Raw genomic sequence first — 27,743 nt, 5'->3', positions numbered from 1 at the left:
TATAATTTGTATGATTCGGTCACACCTTTTGTTTAATTTTAATGGAAAACAAGGGACAAAATAAAGTGATGACTTTCGAGTTTCAAATGGCCAGTATGTTGTTATTCTTGACCCCATAAACATGATTTTGGTGTCATTTTAAATGATTTTTCAAGCTCTTTCTATCTGAACAACTAATTTTAGCATTTAAACATGTTGAAAATTTTACTCACATACCTACTTGAAGGGGTATTTTCTATTTTTTTTATTATTATTATTTTTATTATTCATCAATGGGACTTGGACATTATCCTAAACATTGACTTTTATTGACTTTAATTTTCATTGTAATAATTCCATACTTGCCCAAAGAATCACTCATCTATAACCTTGAACTAATTAGTTTTTTATTTTATTTTTATTGTCATTCGTTTTCTATTGATTAAGCCTTACTTTTCAGACCATCTGTGTGTATACAGCTTTCATTCGCTGGACTGGTTTTATTTCAATTCATTGTTTGAATAAATGCATTGTTCTGTTTATTTCTTATGGTTTTCCTAAAACCTTAATTTACATAAAGGTATAAAAGTTCATTCTTGTCTTTATTGTTTGTGGCTACACACTGGGAAACATATTAAGATATATTATTTAGCAGCTTAAATTAGTAGTTGGTGAGCCCCTAAATAGGACTGGGAGAAAAATTGAGAATCGATATTAATTCAGTTGCTTTATTTTTGTCCTTGCTTGTAAATGAGTTTGACAGAAGTTAGCCACTTTCGTTCCAACAGAGGATGAAAAGTGTCGTTATCTATGAGTGTTGAGTGATGTAATATCACAGGTTCGGGTTTGAAGTCTGTTTAGAGAGAACGGTGCCGTCTTAGCAGCCCCTAATTTAATAACAAATGACCATTTCGACAGAAGTGAATCAATCAAAACTAACTTTAACTGAATATATCACATTATTCAAGAACCACTATAAAACCAAACCCAACTTGAATTTCTTTAGATTCTCATGAAATTCATCCAGTTCATGTTGAATTTTCTTTTGCCACTCTTCCAGCTTACTCAGATCATTAGTGGCTTAAATTTCTTTTTCACATTCGCTGAGAGTGTTCTCAATAACGGTCAGTTCTTTAGTTGAAAACTCAATGATCAAAAGCATCAAATCCAAAGATCAATGGCTGAGAATCTCACTCCATCTCTTAAACTCATCTTGGCCAATTGTAGGAGCTTTTACTATATGCAACTCTCTTGATATTCTTCCCTTGCAGTAATATTTAACCAATTAAAACCAAACCACTATAAAACCACTATAAAACCAGACCAATCTGTTACCTTAAATTATATGTTTATCTCTGTAAAAAGCTGCTTTGAAACAATCTACATTGTTAAAAGCGCAATATAAATGAGGATGACTTGACTTGACTAATATCCCAAGTTGACACATGGAAGAGACGTGAGACTGAGGCCCCGTTTACACGTACATGGTTATTTTGAAAAATGGAGACATTTCCCTTTGTTTGTGCCCTTTGTTTAAACGCAAACGGAGAATTTGCCTCTAAAAACAATTCTTTCTAAAAACTCCGGCCAGACTGGAGATTTTGGAAAACTATTTTCGGGATTCTGATTGGCTAACGTCGGCTTGAGCTTCTCGTTACACTGCCACCTACAGGTTTAGCATGCTCTTGATGGCATATATACACGGGTTTGTGTAAACGAACACTTTTCTGAAAACTGACAGGTGTGCACAATGTTATTTTTGAAAATGTATAGGGTGAAATGTTCGTTTATGAAAATAGCGTATATAATAAACGTAGCCTGAAAGCACTGAAAAGCCCTCGCGCTACTCATATGCTGAGAAAAATATAAGACAATAGAGCGATCTTTCAATTTGTCTGTCTATTAACCACCTGGGGTCGGCTATCGCGCCGGCATTTTTTCTTGTCAGTGCAAAAGAGACTAAAATAACTCTGGCGAGCTGTTCTCATGCAAATGATCCACGTGAGGGAACGTCCTGGTTGCGAAAACTGAAGTCGCTGATTCTTTGTTTAGAGGTGATGAGAGCGTTTACGGCACTGCGTTCCCTTTCAGTCGATAACGTCAGATGTAGTCGAAGATCGACTGAATCGGGATCTCGCTAGAGAGCCTAACCTCTTCGAGAACTATTGAACGAGCCAATGTAATTGGCGTGCGTGATTCGCATCACACACTCCGCTCCCGCGGCGCGGGGTATAAATACGGAAGTGGATGCACGCACTAGTTGCTTTTCGCTGAGGAGCCGAGAGTAACCCGGGGTCAGCGGTGGTCCAGCGGTAGTGGCAAGGGGACTACGTCCTCCGTTCCCTCCTTCAGGGAACGGTGGGTTGCATACGCAACCAGGACGTTCCCTTTCAGTCAATAACATCAGACGTAGTCGACGGTCGACTGAATTGGGATAACCTTTGAAAACGCCACTAACGCTGCCACCTTCCAGTGCCTAAACCAAAGCCTCCTGATGCCCCCGCAAATTTAAGGCGGGGAAGGACAGGGCTTAGGCCAGGGAAGTCACTGCTGTTCCTACAGGACCACTAGGAAAGCGTTCCACGTACATTGGAAGGAAGGGACGCTGCGGAAGCCACATCCAACCCAGAGGGAGGTAACGTGGAGAATACACATATGAACTGGGCGGAAACCGGGCAGTCTAACATATGGAATGTCACTGGGTGGCTCCAGCCCAAGACGGGGGGAGACACACCGGACAGTGACGGCAGAGAGGCTCTGCCGAGGGAAGACACGGGCTCGCCGCAGGGAGCCGTATCGTGGAAGAATACACATATGGGGTCGCCGTAGGGACCGCAACATATGGACCCAGCCTAACACAGGTTCCACACTGCTTACGAGTGGTAGGCCTAACACCAGACGTTCCACACGTCCGACGTCGGAGGGGTGTGGAGGAACTCAACAGGGTTCAATTTTAAGGGAACTCAACTGGAGTAGAAAGGCGCACGTATCCAGTCCATAGGAGGGGAACGGCGCAGCAAGCCGACACTTGAACCGGGCTCACGGTGAAACTGGCTTCATGAGAAGGGAGCCCACGGGAAGCAGCGGTTCAACTAGGTGTCGTCCAGCCCCCAACTCTAGAATCTGTTTAGCAAAGCATATCGTCAACGCCCAGGCGGAGCACTTTACACTCATCATAGAGGAGCTCAACACCTAAGTGGACATGTTGCATCTCGGATTTTTACCGAAATGAAGGCAAGCACTAAGTGCAACTTTGCATGGAAACAGCCTTCCCTCTCTGCGGAGTTCCAACAGATATTTGTAGAGCTGGTCTGAGGTCTATGGCTTGCATTCTGTACACGTCCAAGCGAACGGACAGAGAAGCCAGGGCTGGATCTGCCTCCTCCAGGGCAGCGCTTGCAGGCTCACCACCTGCTCCTATTACGGGAGAGGTAGGAACCTTGGGCACAATCCGAGCCGGGGTCTCAGCTTGTGAGAGTTAGCCGGCCCAGACTCCAGGCACAATACGTTGACCAAAAGCGAGCAAGTCCCTACCCTCTAGTAGAGACCACGTGAGCAGGAGAACTGATATAAAAGAATTTTTAACTCACTGCCTGCAGTGGCTCAGGGGCGGTCTCTGCAGTGCAGTCGCACCAGGGACAAGGCCCAAGAGGATAAAGAGGGACGCAAGGATTTACAAGACCTTGCTCCTCAGGAACCTGACGATCAGAACACGATGAGCGTCGTTTCAACACCGAGACAACATCATTTTGAGGGTAAAGGAAAACAGCCTACTCCAACCCATTTTGCAGGAAAGAGAGCACTGAAGTGATCGAAAGCTTTCAGGATCTCCTCTGGAGAGAAGACGCACTCAACGACTAGGTTCCACTTCTAAAGGCGTAAGCACGCTACCCATTTCTAGGGGGTGCTCGCAGAAGTGATGGTAACTATCACATGTCCCTGTGATAGCCACCTGAACCTCCGCGTTCAGATGTAAGACCGCCCGGAATCTCCAGGGGAAGAACGCGGGTGCCATCGTGCACCGTCCCTGAGTTTTCAGGGGAAGTCAGGAAGACTGTCGATGGGAACCAGGTCTAGTTGGGCCAATAAGGGGCAACTATGAAGACCTGTTCCTCCTGACTTGGCACGTAGATGCAAGCGACGGGCGCAAAAAGACAGGAGCATTGCTCAAAACAACATGTGAAGATCACTGCCGGAGCATTTTCTGCTCAGCACTGCGTGTGATGAATTCACTGAGCTAAAGGAGCATTTATGCTAAACACCTGAGTGTGATGAACTCACTGAGCTACACGAGCATTGCTGCTCAACACCTGAGTGCGATGAACTTCACTGAGTTTCAGGAGCATTTCTGCTCAGCATGAAATGTGATGAATTCACTGACTTGAGCAGGCGCAAGTGTAGTGTTACTGAAATGTTCCTTTTTAATGATTTAAAGGCTGCTATCTATCTGTTATTATTTTATGCTGCCCTACACATATATGCCTACATTGCACAATAAACTTAGTGTTCATTTATATATTTAATAATAATTTTAACCAGAAAAATCTAAAATGTATTCCCAAAATCGTGCAGCCCTATAGTTTACCTTGATATCAGCATGATCGCAGGTGTTTCTTTTTTATTTTTAAAAGGGACCAGATGCCACTGGATGAGTCCTGCTGACCTCAACATTCACATGAGTCTCTGTAAACCTTGGATATGACAGGTGTGTAGGCCTACAATGTTTCATGAATGGCACAAAGGTGTGTGACTGTTCAAGTCTCTGCCTTTAGATCAGTGTGTTTACTTAAAGGTATTGTAGGTAGAAATCCACAAAATTACTTTTTGTCAAAATTTGTTTAAACTGTCTTTATATATCAATACATAATTAAAATGTAAGTACTCTGGAAAAGAAATTATAAAAATCGAGTGTCTGTAGTCCTTTTAGGACTACAATAAACACAGCTCATTATTCCATTAACTCCCACTCCCTCCCTACTCGGCTCCTTCCAAAGCCACGCCCCCAAAACAAATGAACGCGCGATCCCGGCCATTCGCTCAGCTGGAAGAGTCGGACGTGTTTACCAGCTTTACCAGATGTAGTGACGACATCATGTCAGAATCACAAGTAATAAAATAACTAACTTTATCAGTATGAATATAAACAATTAACATGGCTGTTAGTACTCACTATCCAGCTCGCATAACGATACTTGTAAAGTTTAAAATATTTTACTAGCTCGTAACGGAATCAAACTCAATATAAGGCAAAGCTATAAATAGCTTCATTGATACACGTTTGCCGTTACTATCAGTTACACTGTGATGAAGGTGAATTTGTAAGATTCATAACATAAGATTGTTTACAGATAAACTGAATTACATACACTCAAACACCTTCTCACAACTGCATTGCAGACCCAAGATAATATAACACACACACACACAACATAGATTGTATAGCACATACAGATACAACATAAAGACATATGTAAACATATGTAGAGCATATAACAACAAACCAAACGTGAAAAAACGGAGTAGGTAGAGTTCACGGTGAAAATAGGAACACAGTTTAGGCAGAGGGTAAAGCTAGGTATAAAAATAGATCCCCTAAACTTTTTAACCTAAAGTTAGATTCGGCGAAATTAAATAAAACAGCTTTCGACTGCAGATAGGCCTATTGCTTATTTATCGTCTCAACCCTGGCTCACTAACAGTAACGTTATACTAGTCGACACCAAAGTTACACTGTCATAGCTAAGCCAGTACCGTTAGTTATGCTACGTAACGTTAGGTAGCTAATATTAGGTAGTTAGGTGTGCTAGTGATACATGCTTCATGAAAAAATAAATGCCATCAAAATGAAAACAGCAAGATTACCTGTCCAGCAGAAATAAAGCCATCATGGAGTCACTTTTCAGCCCCTTGAGATTACTCAGTTGTAGCCGACGCTGGAAAGCCACACCGACTCTCTTATGATTTCTTTATTTATCCAAAGACTTTTTGTTCATAGCCTTTTCAAATACTGTCTTCCTTTTTTAACTCGTTTGACTTCGCTGCCTCTATATGCAGGTAACGTTACTGAGAATTGTGACTGTTCTTTCTCTGCCATAATTGTTTGTTATTACTAGCTTCCGTTCCTTTTCAAACGGGTGCGCGCATTTGGGCTCCTCCTGTATCAGCAGAGGTGGTATCCATGGTAGCGAGGGAGAGTGACAGTCGCCCCAGCCAATCATTTCTTTCGTCCCGAATGGAATAATGAGCTGTGTTTATTACAGTCCTGAGAGAACTACAGACACTCGATTTTTATAATTTATTTTCCAGAGTACTTACATTTTAATTATGCATTGATATATAAAGACAGTTTGAAAAAAATTGGAAAAAAGTATTTTTGGGGATTTCTACCTACAATACCTTTAAGTGCTTTTTTGTCCTTTGTTGTGTATCTTTGGATTATGTTGTGTTGTAAATAAATTCAGACAATCTAAAAGCCATTATTTTTAAAATTTCTCCTCATTCTTTGTGCAAGGCTCCTCATAATGATCGGGCCTGATAGCACCTGATAGAGCCATTAGGGGAGGGTCTTTGTCTTCCTCAGGTGTGAAATACATTAATATTTATGAGAGATTCACGCCTCCTCGCATAAAGCTTTCTCACAGAAAACATGTCTTACAAATTTTAAAACAATATATTGTCTTATCTGAATGAGTATGCAGGATGATTTTCACATAGTTTTGGAGCAAATATTCTAGGCTACGTGATACAATTTTAAAAAGTCTTTTGAAGAAATAATCAGTATGGGTTTTATGACCTTATTTCAGTGACAATTATTTTTTGTTTTTTAACAAACCACGCATAAACGTAACGTCCTGGTTGCGTATGCAACCCACCGTTCCCTGAAGGAGGGAACGGAGGACGTAGTCGACGCGACTGAAATGGGATCACGCTAGGGAGCCTATCATCTTCGAGTACTATTGAACGAGCCAATGTAATTGGCGTGCGTGATTCGCATCACACACTCCGCCCCCGCGGCGCGGGTATAAATACGGAAGTGGATGCACGCACTAGTTGCTTTTCGCTGAGGAGCCGAGAGTAACCCGGGGTCAGCGGTGGTCCAGCGGTAGTGGCAAGGGGACTACGTCCTCCGTTCCCTCCTTCAGGGAACGGTGGGTTGCATACGCAACCAGGACGTTCCCTTTCAGTCGATAACGTCGGACGTAGTCGACGCGACTGAAATGGGATCAACCATTGAACACGCCACTAACGCTGCCACCTTCCAGTGCCTAAACCAAAGCCTCCTGATGCCCCCGCAAACTTAAGGCGGGGAAGGACAGGGCTTAGGCCAGGGAAGTCACTGCTGTTCCTACAGGACCACTGGGAAAGCGTTCCCCGTACGTTGGAAGGAAGGGACGCTGCGGAAGCCACATCCAACCCGAGGGAGGAAATGTGGAGAATACACATATGAACTGGGCGGAAACCGGGCAGTCTAACATATGGAATGTCACTGGGGTGGCTCCAGCCTAAGACGGGGGGAGACACACCGGACAGTGACGGCAGAGAGACTCTGCCGAGGGAAGACACGGGCTCACCGCAGGGAGCCGTATCGTGGAAGAATACACATATGGGGTCACCGAAGGGACCGCAACATATGGACCCAGCCTAACACAGGTTCCACACTGCTTACGAGTGGTAGGCCTAACACCAGACGTTCCGCACGTCCGACGTCGGAGGGGTGTGGAGGAACTCAACAGGGTTCAATTTTAAGGGAACTCAACTGGAGTAGAAAGGCGCACGTATCCAGTCCATAGGAGGGGAATGGCGCCGCAAGCCGACACTTGAACCGGGCTCACGGTGAAACTGGCTTCATGAGAAGGGAGCCCACGGGAAGCAGCGGTTCAACTAGGTGTCGTCCAGCCCCCAACTCTAGAATCTGTTTAGCAAAGTATATCGTCAACGCCCAGGCGGAGCACTTTACACTCATCATAGAGGAGCTCAACACCTAAGTGGACATGTTGCATCTAGGATCTTTGCCGAAATGAAGGCAAGCACTAAGTGCAACTTTGCATGGAAACAGCCTTCCCTCTCTGCTGAATTCCAACAGATATTTGAAGAGCTGGTCTGAGGTCTATGACTTGCATTCTGTACACGTCCAAGCGAATCGGACAGAGAAGCCAGGGCTGGATCTGCCTCCTCCAGGGCAGCGCTTGCAGGCTCACCACCTGCTCCTATTACGGGAGAGGTAGGAACCTTGGGCACAATCCGAGCCGGGGTCTCAGCTTGTGAGAGTTAGCCGGCCCAGACTCCAGGCACAATACGTTGACCGAAAGCGAGCAAGTCCCTACCCTCTAGTAGAGACCACGCGAGCAGGAGAACTGATATAACAGAATTTTTAACTCACTACCTGCAGTGGCTCAGGGGCGGTCTCTGCAGTGCAGTCGCACCAGGGACAAGGCCCAAGAGGATAAAGAGGGACACAAGGATTTACAAGACCTTGCTCCTCAGGAACCTGACGATCAGAACGTTCTTCTGCATACTTCTGCAACACGATGAGCGTCGTTTAAACACCGAGGCAACATCATTTTGAGGGTGATTTAGGAAAACAGCCTACTGCAACCCATTTTGCAGGAAAGAGAGCACTGAAGTGATCGAAAGCTTTCAGGATCTCCTCAGGGGAGAAGACGCACTCAACGACTAGGTTCCACTTCTAAAGGCGTAAGCACGCTACCCAATTCTAGGGGGTGCTCGCAGAAGTGATGGTAACTAACACATGTTCTTGTGATAGCCACCTGAACCTCCGCGTTCAGATGTAAGACCGCCCGGAATCTCCGGGGGAAGAACGCGTGTGCCATCGTGCCCCGTCCCCGAAAGAGTTTCCAGGGGAAGTCAGGAAGGCTGTTGAAGGGAACCAGGTCTAGTTGGGCCAATGAGGGGCAACTATGAAGACCTGTTCCTCTCCTGACATGGCACGTAGGTGCAAGTGACGGGCGCAAAAGACAGGAGCATTGCTCAACACAACATGTGAAGATCACTGGGCTTCAGGAGCATTTTCTGCTCAGCACTTGGGTGTGACAAGTTCACTGAGCTTCAGGAGCATTCCTGCTCAACACCTGAGTGTGACAAACTCACCGAGCTTCAGGAGCATTTCTGCCCAACACTTGAGTACGAAGAACCTCACTGAGCGACAGGAGCATTTCTGCTCAGCACTTGAGTGTGACAAGTTCACTGAGCTTCAGGAGCATTACTGCTCAACACCTGAGTGTGATAAACTCACTGAGCTTCAGGAGCATTTCTGCTCAACACTTGAGTGCGAGGAACTTCACTGAGCACCAGGAGCATTTCTGCTCAGCACTGCGTGTGATGAATTCACTGAGCTACCTGTGATGGACTCACTGAGCTACAGGAGCAGGAGCAAATCTGCTCAACATGAAGAGTGATGATTTCACTGACTTGCAGGCGCAAGGCGACCATGAGTCGCAGTCACTTTTAGAAGGCTCACTGGGGTTAAACGCATTTCTGCGGGCCCCTGGGGCCGCTGAGTCCCAGTGTTTGTCCAAGGGTAGTCCGCTCGGTTTACCCAAACACTGGCGGAAAAATAAAACCGGGGGGGCAACTGAGCGGCCCCGGAATGGTCATGACCCAGCCGGACCCAGGGGATGGAGTCTCCACTTGCCCTGGCTATAACTGTCGTGAGGCTCGATGGCGGCACGATTGAGTAAGCGGGAGGAGTGGAATAAGGCGCCCTCAGAAGCGTCTGACTCCAAGGAGGAGGTGACGGGTGAGTTTGTGACATGCAGGGGAAGCTTGCGCAACGGTCGCAATGTCTAACAACTCAAGGCACGAATGCCCGTGTAGTCGGGGGTCGCCCAGGCCCCCGTTAAAACACGCCCTTTGTACATGGCCGCTCTGTTGAAGAGGGTTTGGCAGCAGACCGGGATGAACTATAGTCACACAGGGTGAGCTGCTCTGCCACGGTCACCTCGGGACTCGATCGTGAAGCTAGCGCTGAAGCGGTCACATCTGGAGGGAGCCAAAGGCTGCGACTACCATATACCCCAGGAGCCTCTGAAAGTTCTTTCAGTGGGACCCTTTCTCACTTCAACACCAGCTGAACACATTCTCATTGGAGAGACATGTTGGACCGAGTACCTCTCCAAAACTAGAAAAGAGATACCCAGCCCGTGGGCGAGATTACTCTCTTCCAGTTGACCTGAAGACCCAACGGGCTCTGGAGCACTCGAGGGGAAGGACACTGTACTGACACTCCACCCTTAGACGCAACACACAGGATGGCCTGCGGTGCGGGAGGTAGAGATCTGAAGCACATGTCTTTCAGGTCAAAGCTGCAGACCAATCTTGGGCCAAGATGGTCACGACCCACCACCTAGTAGCACGAAGAACGAGTTTACAACTGGCCTTCGTACCGGCTGGAGGAGCGGCTATATCAAATCCTTCGCCAGCAGGATAAGATAAGCACGCACAAGTCAGGAGCACTGCTCAACACTCGGTGTGATGAATATCACTGAATTTTCAGGAGCACGTCTGCTCAACACCTAATGTGATGACTATCACTGACTTGAGCGGGGTAGCCGAGCCTGAGGTGGGGCAGCAAAGTAGAGAGAGTGGTGTTAGTGTGCTGTGCAACACTTACCTGTCTCCACAAGCGGCAGGGGGCGCGTGAGAAGGCGGATGACCGGGTCCTCGAACGCACCAAGCTGCCTGCTGGCGACCAAGGGGGAGCTGAGGGGTGTAAGGCTATACAGGGTCACACCCGCCAGACTGGCCCTCTTGGGACCCAGGAACAGATGAAATTGCTCTCTCTTTGAAGTGTGGGTACCGCTTGCTCCGCTTTTTTTTTTTTTTTTTTTTTTTTTAGGGAGCCAGCGGCGGAACAGACACACACACAAACAAAGGCTCCACCCGGCCCTCACCCGGGGTGAGGGAGTGATCGTGCCACTCCAAGAGCATCTCATCCATTCCTGGGCGGCCCGCTCCGGAATGCTTTCGCTGTCGCTTGCCACCTGGCTTGGCAGCGCCTGGAGCGGGCTGGGCGTCTCTACTGCGGCCGGCTCCCTGCTGAGGCCTGGGTGGAGGCTGCTGCGGAGGGCCAGCAGGAGCGGCGGCCGGAGAACGCCCACGGCGACGAGCAGGCGGAGGAGCTGCCACCGGCGGCGGGTGGAGGCAGCAGCTGGCCACCGGGGCAGGATGTGCCGGATGACCTCCGTCTGCGCTTGAGCGGCAGAGAACTGTTTGATGCAGTTCTCCACCGCGTCGCCGACCAGCCCAACCTGGGAAATTGGGGAGACCAGGAACCGAACCTTGTCCGCATCCGCCATACCAACCAGGCTGAGCCAACGAAGGCGCTACTGGACCACCAAGGTGGACATCGCCAGACCGATCACGCACGCTACGACACCCGTACCCCGGAGGGTGAGGTCGGATGCAGTGCGGTGCTCACCTATGAGCGCACGGTCTGGATTACCCTCGTGCATGCCATGGGTGCCCTAGCCTGCAGCAACGCCATGGCACGCAAGAGGAAGGGGCTTGCCCACAGGCTTTGTAAGCTCTGCCCGTCGGAACGGACGAAACTCACAGGCCCTAGGGGGGAGACGAGGATCCCCCCAAAAGGCAGCGGCCGCCGGACACAGGTGCACCTGTGTCGACAGACCGCTCCAATGGAGGGACACCTCGCAACCCTTCACCGTTCCTCCATCAAGGGTAATGAGGGGGAAAAGCTATTCAGGCAGTTTCTGGCAGAGAAAGATGCTGTTCACCACCTGATAAGCTCTCCATGCATTTCGGGAAAGAAAGGCACTGGGGCGGCGAGCTGAGAACCAGCGCGGCCCGCCCAAAGATACCAAACTCCAGATTCCAACCGAGACTGAACGGGACACGGTGGAGGTTCCACTCGAGCCCGGCAGCCTCGGCGGCCCGTTTCAGCATAGCTGATAATTCTGGATCCGGCTCGGGCAACATTGAACTCCCGGAGGGAGACAATGCAGCCGAGTCATCATCTCCAGAAGTCAGCTCACCCTCTGATGCTGCAATCGGCGTCCTGTCCTCCAGGGGAGCCCCGAGTGAAACCGCTGGCCCACCCATTACAGATGGACCAGCAGACAACACAGGAGGCTCCAGTGGTTGCAGTGGAAGGGAGGAGTGAGGAGCCCACAGGGAATGGTTACCGGGCGGGACATCCAACACTATCCTCCGGTCACCCATCCCACACAGCACCCGAGGGTGGGGCATGGTAATGGGGACTCGCTCTCCGCGAACGAAGGCGAGTCTCGCCCTCAACACTGCGACAGTCATGTTCCCACAGTGAAAACATGAGCTGTCCACAAAAGCTGTCTCAGCGTGCTGTAAGCCAAACACGTGACACAACAGTTGTGACCATCAGAGAGAGACAGGGAACGACCGCACCCAGAAACGCACGGGCGGAATGACATCTTGAAAAAGACGCAAACGCACCCGTGTTGCTCTTTCAGAAAATAGGACCGTCACCAGTGCCGGAGCACACAGGGAAATGACCGCGGCAACACTGAACAGAGAACTGAAACAGTGAAGCACTCACTTTTCCGCCCTCTAACCAGCCATCAACACACACAAACATTTAGAAATTTGTTGCTGTTAAAACAGCAGTTGAGAGCTCAAAGCTCGCGATCACCGCTGCACTCGCGCTGTAGAACACCAGCACTGGGAGAGTCTTCCTGAAGAACACCGACACACTCGCTCGTTGTAGACAACAGCACTCTCAGAGACATCAAACGATCGGCTCCGAAGCGAAAGGCAACTAGTGCGTGCATCCACTTCCGTATTTATACCCGCGCCGCGGGGGCGGAGTGTGTGATGCGAATCACGCACGCCAATTACATTGGCTCGTTCAATAGTACTCGAAGATGATAGGCTCCCTAGCGTGATCCCATTTCAGTCGCGTCGACTACGTCCGACGTTATCGACTGAAAGGGAACTATCTCAAAACTGCAAACATACATTACATACATGCTGCTGACATATTATTGTAGCAGAGTTGGTAAAATGTAACAAGACTTTAGCCATGAAAATGTCACAAGTAACAGAAATAAGCACAAATGTCAGAGCATGTCAGAACACCTCCAGGACCCAGAAAACTCCTCAGACCCCAGAGGGTTAATCTTTCACAAAATCATTTTGCAACATTCAAAGCTGTGTTGGCACTGCCGCTGACCTGGAGAGAGTTGTCATGAAACAGCTTCACAAACAGTCTTTTCAACCTCATAGTATCATTATTTCTGTATAATAAATATTATAGAAGTATAATAATAAAATTATCATAGAAGTACTTGGATAAAAGTTTAAAGTTCAAATATAAACACTAATGTCTATAGCTTTCTCAATAGTTTACGAAGCTGTCTCGGCTTTGGATAGAAACTTGGTGCTTAAAATAATGCATCTATCGATTACACTGTTTTGCCACTAAGTGTAGACAAATGACTGTTAAATGTATTTTGTTATTGAATCATTTATTCAGGAGAATGTAGTATTGTATGATGCTTCTGAAATAAAAGTCAGAAGGATGTGGTGATTTTTGTAAATATGACAGATCATGTACAGTCTGTATAAGAACCCCCCCCCCCCCCCCTTATTTCTTTAGATTCTCATGAAATTCATCCAGTTCATGTTGAATTTTCTTTTGCCACTCTTCCAGCTTACTCAGATCATTAGTGCCTTAAATTTCTTTTTCACATTCGCTGAGAGTGTTCTCAATAACGGTCAGTTCTTTAGTTGAAAACTCAATGATCAAAAGCATCAAATCCAAAGATCAATGGCTGAGAATCTCACTCCATCCCTTAAACTCATCTTGGCCAATTGTAGGAGATTTTACTATATGCAACTCTCTTGGTATTCTTCCCTTGCAGTAATATTTACTCAATGTTTTATCATGAGATCATAACAAATATATTTTTGATTTCTGAGTTATCTTCCAACTGGTTCACTGACTTTTTTTCTGAGATAGCTTGATCAAATAAGTCACCAAGAATTAAGAATCTAGACTTGTCTCCAATGCTTTAAGTAAATGTTTTCGCTCGTGTAACTGTAGTTTCATTAACTTTCTCAAAAGACATCTTTGGTGGCAGTTTATGATTTAAAAAGTCTAACTCCGATCAATGAACTGTGGATTGCGGATCTCATATATGAATACGATTTTCAAAAAATATGCATTTTTGTACTATACGGAGTTTACAAGGTCATTGTTACAAATTTACTTCGATTTGACCTAGGAATGGCAGAATCATCCTACATATATTTATTTTTAAAGTCCTAAAACTGAATTACTTAATAAATATTTAAATTTTAGAGCCCACTGTACATTAAAATGCTTTATTGTAAATGTATTTAAACATATAATATCAAAATGTTGACTTACTGAAAGTTGACTTTGTCTACTTGAAATCGAGTTTCAAAAATCCCTGAAGTCAAAACACGGCACCGTAGCAAATCCTGAAAAAAATGCACAAACTCTGTTCACTGAACTAAACATTAATAATAAAAAATCCAGTGTGACAGTGCCCTCACCTGGTCTGTCGGTGTGTAGTCACTCTGTCGTACAGACTCAATTCTGTCTAGGAAGCTGAAAATGGGTACAAGACAAATTAAAATTATACACCATACAATGGTTTATAATAATAAACACAATTATAATAATCTACTATATTAAATGATTGATTTTTTTTTTGGATGGGGTGTGTGTGTGTGTGTGTGTGTGTGTGTGTGTGTGTGTGTGTGTGTGTGTGTGTGTGTGTGTGTGTGTGTGTGTGTGTGTGTGTGTGTGTGTGAGTGTGTGTGACCCTATGTAGTGAGGACCAAATGTCAACACAAGGTTAGTAATACCACAATTTTCTGACCGTGAGGACATTTTATTTTACATGAGAAAACTCATACTATATCATACTAAATTATTCATCTTTTTTTCTTTCTTTTTTAAAATGTAAAAATACAGAGTTTTTTGTAATTGGTAGATTTAGGGTTAGGGGATAGAAAACACATTGTCATTAATTCAGTATAAAAAACATTAACGCCTATGGAATGTCCTGATAATGATAGTAATACATGTGTGTTTAAGTGTGTACATGTTTGTCTATACCTGTGTGGGCCAAATATCATAATTTAAATGTCATTGGTAAAATCATTTTAATTTAAATCTTGTGTTTTGCACATGTTTCTGTAATGGGTAGGGCTTGGGTTTGGCGATAGATTAAATATCATTAACCTGAAATAAAATCAATATATAATCAATCATATATTGCTTTATACAATACAGTTTGTTTCAAAAACAGAATACGATTCTGCTGAAAAGCAGCTCTAAAAAGACAGTAGTAAACAGTCATTATTTAGCTGAAATCAGTCTAGTGTTTGATTATTGTTTGATTCAACTGTGAGTTCATCAATTATGAAATGAGTTAAATTCATCTATAAGCAGCTCTGGAGGCAAAAAGTGATGTCATCAGCTCAGTTCAGTTCTAATCCAATAGTGTCAGTGCATTCAAGTTAATAATATTGCTGAAAATTAAGTGTCCCCAACTAAGCAAGCCAAAAGGCAACCATGGCAAGTAACCCGAACTCCATCATTGACAGAAATCGAAAAAATAAATTAAAAATGTAATTTTTTAATGTGTTTTTAATGTGTTACATGTGTTTGTGTGTGTGGTTATCGTATTACTTATGTATTTGAGTAAGTGGGTGGGTGTGAGATACAGATATATATATATATATATATATATATATATATATATATATATATATATATATGGAAAAAATTAAGAGACCACTGCAAAATTCAGTTTCTCTGGTTTTACTATTTATAGATATGTTTGGGTAAAATTAACATCTTTGTTTTATTCTATAAACTACTGACATTTCTCCCAAATAAAAATATTGTCATTTAGAGCATTTATATTCAGAAAACGACAACTGGTCAATATAACAAAAAAGATGCAGTGTTGTCAGACCTTGAATAATGGAAAGAAAATAAGTTCATATTCTTTTTTAAAAAAGCAATACTAATGTTTTAACTTAGGAAGAGTTCAGAAATCAATATTTGGTGGAATAACCCTGATTTTCAATCACAGCTTTCATGCGTCTTGGCATGCTCTCCACCAGTCTTTCACTTTGATGTTGGGCGACTTTATGACACTCCTGGTGCAAAAAGTCAAGCAGCTCGACTTTGTTTGATGGCTTGTGACCATCCATCTTCCTCTTGATTGCATTCCAGAGGTTTTCAATGGGGTGCAGGTCTGGAGATTCGGTCTTGACAGGGTCTTGATCTGGTGGTCCTCCATCCACACCTTGATTGACCTGGCTGTGTGGCATGGAGCATTGTCCTGCTGGAAAAATCAATCCTCAGAGTTGGGGAACATTGCCAGAGCAGAAGGTGCTTGACTTTTTGCACCAGGAGTGGCATAAAGTCACCCAACATCAATGTGAAAGACTGGTGGAGAGCATGCCATGAAAGCGGTAATTGAAAATCAGGGTTATTCCACTAAATATTGATTTCTGAACTCTACCAATGTTTTAACTTAGGAATTGTTTAAAAAATGAATATGAACTTTTTCTTTCCATTATTCGAGGTCTGATAACTCTGCATCTTTTTTGTTATTTTGACCAGTTGTCGTTTTCTGCAAATAAATGCTCTAAATGACAATATTTTTATTTGGGAGAAATGTTGTCAGTAGTTTATAGAATAAAACAAAAATGTTAATTTTAACCAAACACATATATCTATAAACCAGAGAAACGGATAATTTTGCAGTGGTCTCAATTTTTTCCAGAGATATATATATTTTAATACAAACAATTAGTCACAAATGCTACACTTTCTGCACTGTTAACCACCTAAAACATGAATTTAAAAATTAATTATTTTTCCATTTTCTAAAGTTTTATTGACTTGTGCTGTGTCAGTGTTGGCCTCCAGACGGAGCTCTAGCCCTGCTTCCGTGCCTTGAATTTTTGCCCTGACAACTACATATATTTACATATATTTTGCCGACTGTAAAGGTTATGAGGTGAGCACTGCAAGTTGTTAGATACTGTATATCGCTACAAAATAACCTGCTTTTGAAATGCTCATCTTGCTGTATCTGTATGGGGGTCAAAGAATAGTCATTTTGGGCTAACATTATCCGCCAGGCAGCCACCCTTGCTCAATACATATATGAATGCATGAACAATTTAAAGCATATTATCAATGTCTTTTAGTTGACCTGATTCACTACAGCAGCACAGTGGAGTTGAGCTGACCTTTAATAAAAGGGTGGCCCCTTTATGCTGAAGGGGAAGTGTCAATCGATATTTCCACCTTTTGAATGGCCACTTTAAATGGAGCGGCCTACATGCAAAATGACGTACAAAATACACGCAGATAAAGACAAAAATAAGGTATCCACAGATATATTGGGACATATAAATTGTGGTTTCCAGGGCTGGAAAAGTTAGATGGACATATAATCAGATCACAAAAATCATTCAAAGCGACTTTGGCAGCATGACTGAATTCAGATTTTTTTTTTTTTTTCACACCAGTCTATTACTGTGACATTACTGATGTCAAATTCATCTGCCCCTTCACATCATGTACAAAAAGATAAATGCACAAATAAAAAACAAAAAAACTGTTATGGTCTATCCTTGTGTGTAGCAGTGGTATATGCAGATAAACATGAAAGTACTGATAGTCTGTACCAGCATGCTGGTCTGTTGTTGTACCTGCCCCTAAACAAAACAAAACTGTGATTGTCATTTTACATGGCAGTCAGATGGCCTCTTCCTGACTAAGTGGGCTGTCTTGGCCAACTGCAGTGGATATAGAGCCTAGACCTTAAATTGTTAGACTATGCAAGATTAGGTGAACCCTAAACTGCATATTTGCATTTGACCAATAGAGGAAATTAACATGTCAATTCACTGCACAGCACCCATCGCAGATTAAACAATAAAAACATGCATGTATGATATCACTGCAATATTTGCCTGTTTAATTGTGATTTGGTAATTTTTCATACATTTATTTAAACACTAAATTTAACACTGCAATGACACAGCACTCTTTGTTGATTCTCAAGTACAGCAGATAACAAACTTTAAGTGTTACAACTCTTTTGCTGCCATTCATGCACTGTTATCTTCAGTAAAAACAGTTTACACACTGCCCTGTTCCAGCTGCCATCTGAACTGATCGCTAGACACAGATTCACAGCAGTAATGCAGCTGGTGATCACACATCAATATGCACAGAGACTGACAGCATCAGTCACACCGACATCTTGTGTGTCTATCCTCTTTTTCCCGTCTCACCCTCTCTCTCTCTGTGTGTCTCACTCTTTCCTGGCAGACCACAGAGTTTATGTGAGGACAAGACCATTTCAAATCCTGACAGCTCCACTAAACACATGAAGACATGCACCTCTGCATCTCACTCTCTCTCACACACACACACACACACACACACACACACACACACACACACACACACACACACACACACACACACACACACACACACACACACACACACACACACACACACACTAAAAATAGCTGCAGGACTGGTTGTTTAACAGCAGTCCGTGGCAGATGAACAGTCATGCTCTAAAGAGGTACCTGCCTGAAATGTCCACTGAAGTGTCTGAAATAACTTTGGTTATTAGTGTCTGCTTCAGTAGTCAGCAGATTATTTTATTTTGGAGTGTTTGAGTAGATCCAGTATTTCTGTTCAGCTTTGTGTAGATAGGCTAAAAATGGTTCCCTTTCAAAAGGGAACTCTCGCTGCTTTCCCTAGGGGTCGTTATGGGGTATGCCTTGGGCATGACCGGTGTCTGAAGTGGAAATCTAAAAACAATGAACTTGACATCGGCAGGCGGCAGCCCATGACGTCACTACAGGTGAGACTGAGAGTATAAAAGGGCACCTGTGCAATACGTCATCCTCTAATTGTCTTCAGGAGACTGTGTGTTTGAACGTGCGATCTAAACAGGCAAGTTTATAATATGGCCAGCAATAGCACTGTGAATTTTAGAATGTGTGACTGAAGCTGAAACTGAAACTGAAGACGTCGGGCTCGCAGATGGAGCTCGTTGATGAGCTTGAGAGTGGTTTGAGTGACTCGCTCAGCGGCGGCTTATGAGAGCGAGCTGCGGGATGATGACACTGTCTCTCTTGTGGCATCTGATTTAGCAGCGAGTGCGTTACTTGCCTCACGCCAAGCTGTGCAAGATGAGGCTAAGGAGGACAAAGATGTTTCCAAGCACTCTCAGCCCGCCTGCCCCGGATATGAGGGGTTGTTGGATGTTATGTCTTGTGCCGGTGATAGGTTAGATCTGCCGTGGAAATGTGAAAAAACCATATTCCGCACGCATCCACCATTCACAGGCATAATATGCTGATGTAGGAATATGGATATGCGTCGATGGGCCAGGGGCTCCCCCTGAGGCGGCAGAGGAGCTGCGCAGCACTGCAAAGTTGGCTCTCAAAAAACCCTGACCAAACAGTCTGCTGTGTCGATCGGTCGATCTATGGCAGCCATGGTGGCAACGGAGAGACATCTCTGGGTGAACCTGGCAGATAGCTTTCAGATAGAAATCCTTTCTCCTGGCTGTGCCATTTCCCCTTCCCAGCTTTTTTGCACATCCGTTGACATGGTTGTCGGGAACTTTCAGGAGGCGAAGGCGCGCTTCGAGGCACTAAAGGCACTAATGCTGCACCGGTCCAGGGCCAGTTGTAATGTAAAGCTGAACCCATGATGTGTTGTGTTGCAGAGCATTAATCATCTGCCCTACTGACAATTCGGCACAGAGGCTGGTTAGAACATGGCATCATACTCAACTTGAGGCCTCCCCTCACCTGAGCTCCGCCTAACAGCATAATGAGTCGTAGGCTCTCTGTGAGCCTCCTTGAGGCTATCTTAGTGTGAATTGGGGTAAGCCTCCCCTCGCTTCGGGAGCTGTTGAGGTTTCCGTTTTTAGAGCTCGGAAGGCAGCGGTATTGAGTAGCAGACCCTAGAATAGAAGCGTCGTTAGGTCTTCACTATTCTTTGAGCTTTCTGTTGAGCCTCCGCTCCCCTGAGCTCCACCTACAACTGCGAGCTCAGCCAGGGATTTAGTTGTAGGCCCCTGTGAGCTTCCTTAGTTTCTGCACACAAACGGAGCGTCGTAGGGCCTCCTCTAGCTTTAGAGAGTTGCTTTATAGAGGCTTCCACTCCCTAGAGCTCCGCCCGGATAGTGATATCAAGTATTTGGGCTCTCTGTGAGCCTTCTTGACAGCTGTCCTGGGTGTAGGATGTAGTAGGCCTTTCAGATGAAGCATTGTCAGGGTTCCTCTTACTATAGAGAATTCAGTTATAAAGACCTCTGCTCCTCAGAGTTCCGCCTAGATGACGATATCAAGTAGTTGGGCTCTCTTTGACCCTCCATTTTAGCTGTCCAGGGTGTAGGACATAATTAGGCCTCTACTCACTTCAGAGAGTCGTTTTGCTGAAGCCATCATCCTCAGAGCTTGATCAGACAGCAGCGCTGAGTCGTTAGGCTCCCTCTGAGCCTCCTTGGCTACCTCTTATGGAGTGTTGCCAGGCCTCCTCTCGCTTTGTTCCTTTTATAGAGGCCTCCGCTCTGCCTGGATAGCGATGTCAAGTAGTTAGGATCTCTGTGAGCCTCCTTGATAGCTGTCCTAGGTGTAGGACATAGTAGGCACTTTTAGAGAGTCGTCATGGTGAGGCCTCCATCCACATAGCTCGGCCTATGCATGCCAAGTTGTTAGGCTTTCTGTGAGCCTCCTTGGTTGCCGCGAGCGTCATTAGGCCTCCCTTCACTCAGAGTTATTTACTTGGGCCTCCGCTCCTAGAGCGTGGCTTGGCAGTAAGGTAGTATGTTAGGTTGTTAGGCTCACTGGGAGCCTCCTTAGCTACTGACCTTAGTGAGTGTTGCTAGGCCTCCTCTCGTTATGAGTCATCCTATACACTCTGCGGAGCTTCACGGGCCAGCCAGACTGAGTTTAGCTCCTTTCTGAGCTTTCTCGGTATTGCCCTGGAGTCAGTGTCGTAGGTCTCTTGTTGAGGCCTCCACTCTTCAGGGCTGCCAATTGAGGTTCTGAGTGTTAGGCTTAGGTACATGCGTAACCTGAGATTTGAGAAGTTAAAAATGATGCAGACTTGGATAGAAAGAGAAACAAACAAACATCTGTTATGTACCTTGTGGAGACCAGTGGTTATATTGTTTCATTCAGTTTTTATTATTTCTACTACTAAGAAAACACGCTAAAAGGTACAATATTTTAAACAGGTAAAGATAACATCTCGCGCTAGCAGCGTCTGGGCCAAAAAGCTGCAATCGAACAGACCGCAAAGACTATAGCCAACGACCAAGTAGCAAATGCAGAACGCGTGCAGGTCGTGCTTGCGTGCAAGGAAATAATTGTCTATATTAGCAGGTATCAATAGATATCAATTTGTCATTCAAAAAGAGAAACCAAAACTAGGACAGCAGATATACAAATCATAAACAAAGCAGCACTTTCTTCATTTGGTGGCTCATGCGGGTAATGAAAATATTCACGTATTGGAATGCTCAGGTAATAATAATAATAATACATTTTATTTAACAGCGCCTTTTTAAGCACTCAAGGTCACTTTACAAATAATAAAAACAGGTACAGGAAACAGCAAAGTATAAACAAACAATTATGAAAAAGGACAAGAACAGTGCATTTACAAATAAGCAAGCTGGAACAGGTGGGTTTTGAGTCTGGTTTTGAACAGAGGGAGAGAGTCGATACTGCGGAGGTCAGGTGGAAGTGAGTTCCAGAGCTGGGGAGCAGAGCGGCTAAAGGCTCTGCTCCCCATAGTGACAAGTCGAGCAGGGGGTACAGTTAGGTGAATAGAGGAGGAGGATCTAAGGAAGCGGGAGGAGGTGGGGATGTGAAGGAGGGCAGATAGATATGGAGGAGCAAGGTTATGGATAGTTTTGAAAGTATGCAGAAGGATTTTAAATTGTACTCTGAATTGAAACGGGAGCCAATGGAGCTGCTGAAGGACAGGGGTTATGTGATGGAAAGAGGGGGTTCTGGTAATGACACGAGCTGCTGAATTCTGAAGAAGTTGGAGTTTACGGAGAGATTTCTGTGGGAGGCCAAAAAGAAGGGAGTTGCAATAATCAAGGCGGGAGGTGATGAGGCTGTTAATAAGGATGGAGGCAGTGTGAGTGGTAAGGGAGGGTCGGAGGCGGTTATTGTTGCGTAGGTGGAAGTATGTAGACCGGGTAACATTATTTATGTGTGACTGAAAGGATAGTGAGGAATCGAGGATTACGCCCAGACTCTTGACCTGAGGGGAGGGGGAGACCAAGGAATTATCAATGGGTAGTGTAAAACTATTGATTTTGGAAAGGGTGGATTTGGTGGCTACGAGGATCAGCTCAGATTTATCACTGTTAAGTTTAGGGAAGTTTGAGGTGAACCAGTCTTTAATTTCAAATAAGCAGTTGGTCAGGGACAGAGGGGGGAGCGAGTAAGTGGGTTTGCTAGACAAATAGAGCTGGGTGTCATCAGCGTAACAATGAAAATGAATATTGAATTTGCGGAAAATATTGCCAAGGGGCAATAGGTAGGTGATGAAAAGGAGGGGGCCAAGAACTGAACCTTGAGGGACACCACTAGTGGGTTAAAAATTTTATGCATTACTGAGAAGAGAGAGCTGGAGTTTCCTTCGTTGGAGCAGATGAGATCAGAGTAGTAGTTTGACTTAGTTACGGCTATTGAGTTCGAGTAGTGAAGAAGATGAGTTTTGTGCATTTCTTTATGAATGGAAAGACCAGTTTTTTTATGGAGGCGTTCAAGCTGGCGACCTTTGGCTTTTATGAGGCGAAGCTCTGGTGAGTACCATGGTGCAGAACGTGAAAAAGACACAGATCGGGTTTTGAGAGGGGCAAGGGAGTTGAGAATATTGCAAAGTCCAGAGTTATAATGGGCGACAAGGTGATCCGGAGAAGAAAGGTCAGGGAAAGGCAAATGGTAAGATGACGTACAATTAGAACAGCTTTCTGTCTGTGCCGTCTTGATTTCGTTGTTCTCTTTCATTAATTTCACTTTCATTCTCATGCACTGACTCGTTTGCTAAACTGAATAGCCAAATCGGTCAATTTAGCTCAAAGGGAATTAATAAATTTATAGGGAATCTTGAAATAATCACTTACATGGCCGAGCAAATGACTCCTACAGCGTTCATTTGAACGGGCCTCTGCAGCGGATATAAATATCCAAACTAGTAAAAACATTTATTCGCAAGCTAACTTGCTGTATTTATTGGAATGATTAACCCCTTGAGATGTATCTCGTTTTCGAGGGGGTACTTACATACCATGTAACACAATTAAAAAATAACAAGATTACAATTAACAGTACATCAACAAGCAAAAAAACAACAACAACAAATCTTTAAACCACCAAGATTCCAGAATAAACAATATACAACATTAAATAAATATTGATCAGAAAATACAAATTTTAACCAACAACAATCACAAATATAAATAAATATAAACCTAAACAACAGTAAACATAACAACAACACTTACAACAGTGACAATTTCAATGATAACATGTGCAGTCCACCTTAAAATAAAAAAATAATAAAGATTGTTTAAACAACCGAAATGATGTAATGGATCTAATGTCTGCAGGTAAATTATTCCAGTCTATTTGTTTTTGCACGAAGAAACAGAAAATATGTCCGGACAGAATGCCTAACTCAGTGGTTTGAAGAAAAGGATACAAAATATTGTTGTAGATAACTAGGATAATTAAAATAAATAAATTTACATAAATTGAAGCCAATGAGTGTGCCTTCTCACACACAAGGATGACCAAAGGAGTGGCTTGCACATTGCACAGTGATGTGTGTAAAAAGAATCTCCTAAAACAAATCTGCAAATTCTATTATATGCTATATTAAAAGAGGCAAGATCAGATTTTGATGCCGTTTGATAAACTACATCACAATAATCAAAAGACGGAAGTATTAATTGAGAAACAAGTTTCTTACGAACACTATAAGAAAAACAATTTCGAGAATGATGCAAAATACTCATTCCAACATTGATTTTACGTAAAACATGATTAATATGTGGTTTAAAAGAAAGTTTAGAGTCAAGCCATACACCCAGATATTTAATAGTATCAACTCAATGCCAAGGAGTATCGTCTTTACATGATACAACACAAGAACAGGTTTTGGAATTAAGTTTCTGTCTAGAACCACAAATCATAGTATATGACTTGGATTTATTAAGCACTAATTTGTTAGCCAAAAGCCAATCTTGTAAAGTATTAAAATCCAAACAAATATAAAACATTTGTAAAGAATCAAAGTTAGATACATATATGACAGTATCATCCGCATAATTTTGAACCTGACAGTAGGAATGCACTGATCCGATACTCAGTATCGGTATCGGCTCCGATTCTGGCATTTTTGCCAGATCGGGTATCGGTCAGACGAGGCCGATCCAAATCCGATATTGTGCGCATACTATTCTGTGTTATTGTTAAGCCCCACAAAAACCTTATAAAGCACCATAAAGTTGTCGTGCACTATATTACAGGTGTTCTGAAGCCATTATAGCATAGGTTCTCAAAGTGCGGCCCGCGGGCCAATGGCGGCCCGTGGAAACATTTCTGGCGGCCCGCGATAACATCTGAAAAACATCTGTAAAACTGTTAAAACTGTACATTGCTTTGAAAAAATTAATCTATCTGTTTAGTGGTGTTTAGCGGCCGAAAACAGCACCGCAAATCCCATTGCAATTTAAAAGGGTATGTTGACCAAGTAATCAATATTCAGTGTGACTTAATGACAGGCTTATTAATAGCCGCGCTTCCATTAACTTTCAAATTTTTCGTTGGCGCGAACACTTGCATTTTCCTATCAACAGTGGAAACAACTTAAAATACTCTATCATTTCTGGTCATACAGAAAATATGTGTATGTGTGTCGAGTGTCGTAGCGTGCGTGATCGGTCTGGCGGTGTCCACCTTAGTGGTCCAGTAGCGCCTTCGTTGGCTCAGCCTGGTTGGTATGGCGGATGCGGACAAGGTTCGGTTCCTGGTCTCCCCAATTTCCCAGGTTGGGCTGGTCGGCGACGCGGTGGAGAACTGCATCCAACAGTTCTCTGCCGCTCAAGCGCAGACGGAGGTCATCCGGCACATCCTGCCCCGGTGGCCAGCTGCTGCCTCCACCCGTCGCCTGCTCGTCGCCGTGGGCGTTCCCCGGCCGCCGCTCCTGCTGGCCCTCCACAGCAGCCTCCACCCAGGCCTCAGCATGGAGCCGGCCGCAGTAGAGACGCCCAGCCCGCTCCAGGCGCTGCCAAGCCAGGTGGCAAGCGACAGCGAAAGCATTCCGGAGCGGGCCGCCCAGGAATGGATGAGATGCTCTTGGATTGGCACGATTTCTTCCTTCCCCCCGGGTATGGGCCGGGAGGAGCCTTTGTTTGTGTGTGTGTCTGTTCCGCCGCTGGCTCCCTAAAAAATTTTTTTTTAAAAAGCGGGGCAAGAGGTACCCACACTTCGAAGAGAGAGCAATTTCATCTGTTCCTGGGTCCCAAGAGGGCCAGTCTGGCGGGTGTGACCCTGTATAGCCTTACACCCCTCAGCTCCCCCTTGGTAGCCAGCAGGCAGCTTGGTGCGTTCAAGGACCCGGTCATCCGCCTTCTCACGCGCCCCCTGCCGCTAGTGGAGAAAGGTAAGTGTTGCACAGCACACTAACACCACTCTCTCTACTTTGCTGCCCTACCTCAGGCTCGGCTACCCTGCTCAAGTCAGTGATGATCATCACATTAGGTGTTGAGCAGACGTGCTCCTGAAAATTCAGTGATATTCATCACACCGAGTGTTGAGCAGTGCTCCTGACTTGTGCGTGCTTATCTTATCCTGCTGGCGAAGGATTTGATATAGCCGCTCCTCCAGCCGGTACGAAGGCCAGTTGTAAACTCGTTCTTCGTGCTACTAGGTGGTGGGTCGTGAACCATCTTGGCCCAAGATTGGTCTGCAGCTCCAACCTGAAAGACATGTGCTTAAAAACAGATCTCTACCTTCCGCAACGCAGACCATCCTGTGTGTTGCGTGTAAGGGTGGAGTATCACTACCTTCCCTTCGAGTGCTCCAGAGGCCGTTGAGTCTTCAGGTCAACTGGAAGAGAGTAATCTCGCCCACGGGCTGAGTATCTCTTTTTCAGTTTTGGAGATGGACTCGGTCTAACACGTCTCTCCAATGAGAATGTGTTCAGCTGGTGTTTGACGTGAGAAAGGGTCCCACTGAAAGAACTTTCAGAGGCTCCGCGGGTATATGGTAGTTGCAGCCATTGGCTTCCTCCATATGTGATCGCTTCAGCGCTAGCTTCATGATCGAGTCCCGAGGTGACCGTGGCAGAGCGGCTCACCCTGTGTGACTATAGTTCATCCCGGTCTGCTGCCAAACCCTCTTCAACAGAGGGGCCATGTTTTAACGGGGGCCTGGGCGACCCTCGACTACACGGGCATTCGTGCCTCGAGTTGTTAGACATTGCGACCGTTGCGCAAGCTTCCCTTGCATGACACAACTCAACCGTCACCTCCTCCTTGGAGTCAGAAGCTTCTGATGACGCTTTGTTCCACTCTTCCCGCTCTACTCAATCGTGCCGCCATCGAGCCTCACGACAGTTATAGCCAGGGCAAGTGGAGACTCCATCCCCTGGGTACAGCTGGGTCATGACCATTCCGGGGCCGCTCAGTTGCCCCTCCGGTTTTGTCTTGCTGCCAGTGTTTGTATAAACCGAGCGGACTACCCTTGGACAAACACTGGCTCTCAGCTGCCCCAGGGGCCCGCAGAAATGCGTTTAACCCCAGTGAGCCTTCTAAAAGCGACTGCGACTCATGGTCGCCTTGCGCCTGCTCAAGTCAGTGAATTCATCACACTTCATGTTGAGCAGAAATGCTCCTGAAACTCAGTGAAGTTCATCGCACTCAGGTGTTGAGCAGCAATGCTCCTGTAGCTCAGTGAGTTCATCACACTCAGGTGTTGAGCAGAAATGCTCCTGTAGCTCAGTGAATTCATCACACGCAGTGCTGAGCAGAAATGCTCCTGGTGCTCAGTGAAGTTCTTCGCACTCAAGTGTTGAGCAGAAATGCTCCTGAAGCTCAGTGAGTTTATCACATTCAGGTGTTGAGCAGGAATGCTCCTGAAGCTCAGTGAACTTATCACACTCAAGTGCTGAGCAGAAATGCTCCTGGTGTTCAGTGAAGTTCTTCGCACTCAAGTGTTGAGCAGAAATGCTCCTGTAGCTCAGTGAGTTTATCACACTCAGGTGTTGAGCAGGAATGCTCCTGAGGCTCAGTGAACTTATCACACTCAAGTGCTGAGCAGAAAATGCTCCTGAAGCCCAGTGATCTTCACATGTTGTGTTGAGCAATGCTCCTGTTTTTTGCGCCCGTCGCTTGCACCTGCGTGCCAAGTCAGGAGAGGAACAGGTCTTCATAGTTGCTCCTTATTGGCCCAACTAGACCTGGTACCCATCGACAGCCTTCCTGACTTCCCCTGAAAACTCTTTCAGGGACGGGGCACGATGGCACCCGCGTTCTTCCCCCGGAGATTCCGGGCGGTCTTACATCTGAACGCGGAGGTTCAGGTGGCTATCACAGGGACATGTGATAGTTACCATCACTTCTGCGAGCACCCCCTAGAAATGGGTAGCGTGCTTACGCCTTTAGAAGTGGAACCTAGTCGTTGAGTGC

The 27,743-nt window shown here is 45.2% G+C and overlaps 1 protein-coding gene across 2 annotated transcripts in view; it reads right to left on the bottom strand.

Annotated features, from left to right (window-relative positions):
- gnal (guanine nucleotide binding protein (G protein), alpha activating activity polypeptide, olfactory type) overlaps window positions 1-27,743 on the bottom strand; it is a 179,089-nt gene that overhangs the window by 53,238 nt on the left and 98,108 nt on the right. For both annotated transcript variants that reach the window (XM_077244361.1, XM_077244362.1), the window contains exons 6-7: window positions 14,512-14,566; window positions 14,363-14,436 (exon numbers count right to left, since the gene is read on the bottom strand). In XM_077244361.1, the coding sequence (XP_077100476.1) occupies window positions 14,363-14,436; window positions 14,512-14,566 (129 nt within the window). The remainder of the gene's footprint in view (window positions 1-14,362; window positions 14,437-14,511; window positions 14,567-27,743) is intronic.

The sequence above is a fragment of the Siphateles boraxobius genome, unplaced genomic scaffold (assembly GCF_051911475.1).
Source record: "Siphateles boraxobius isolate OS27281-9 unplaced genomic scaffold, OSU_SipBor_1 26, whole genome shotgun sequence".
In the NCBI taxonomy this organism is placed as follows: domain Eukaryota; kingdom Metazoa; phylum Chordata; class Actinopteri; order Cypriniformes; family Leuciscidae; genus Siphateles; species Siphateles boraxobius.
This window is presented reverse-complemented; position numbering and strand designations above follow the sequence as displayed.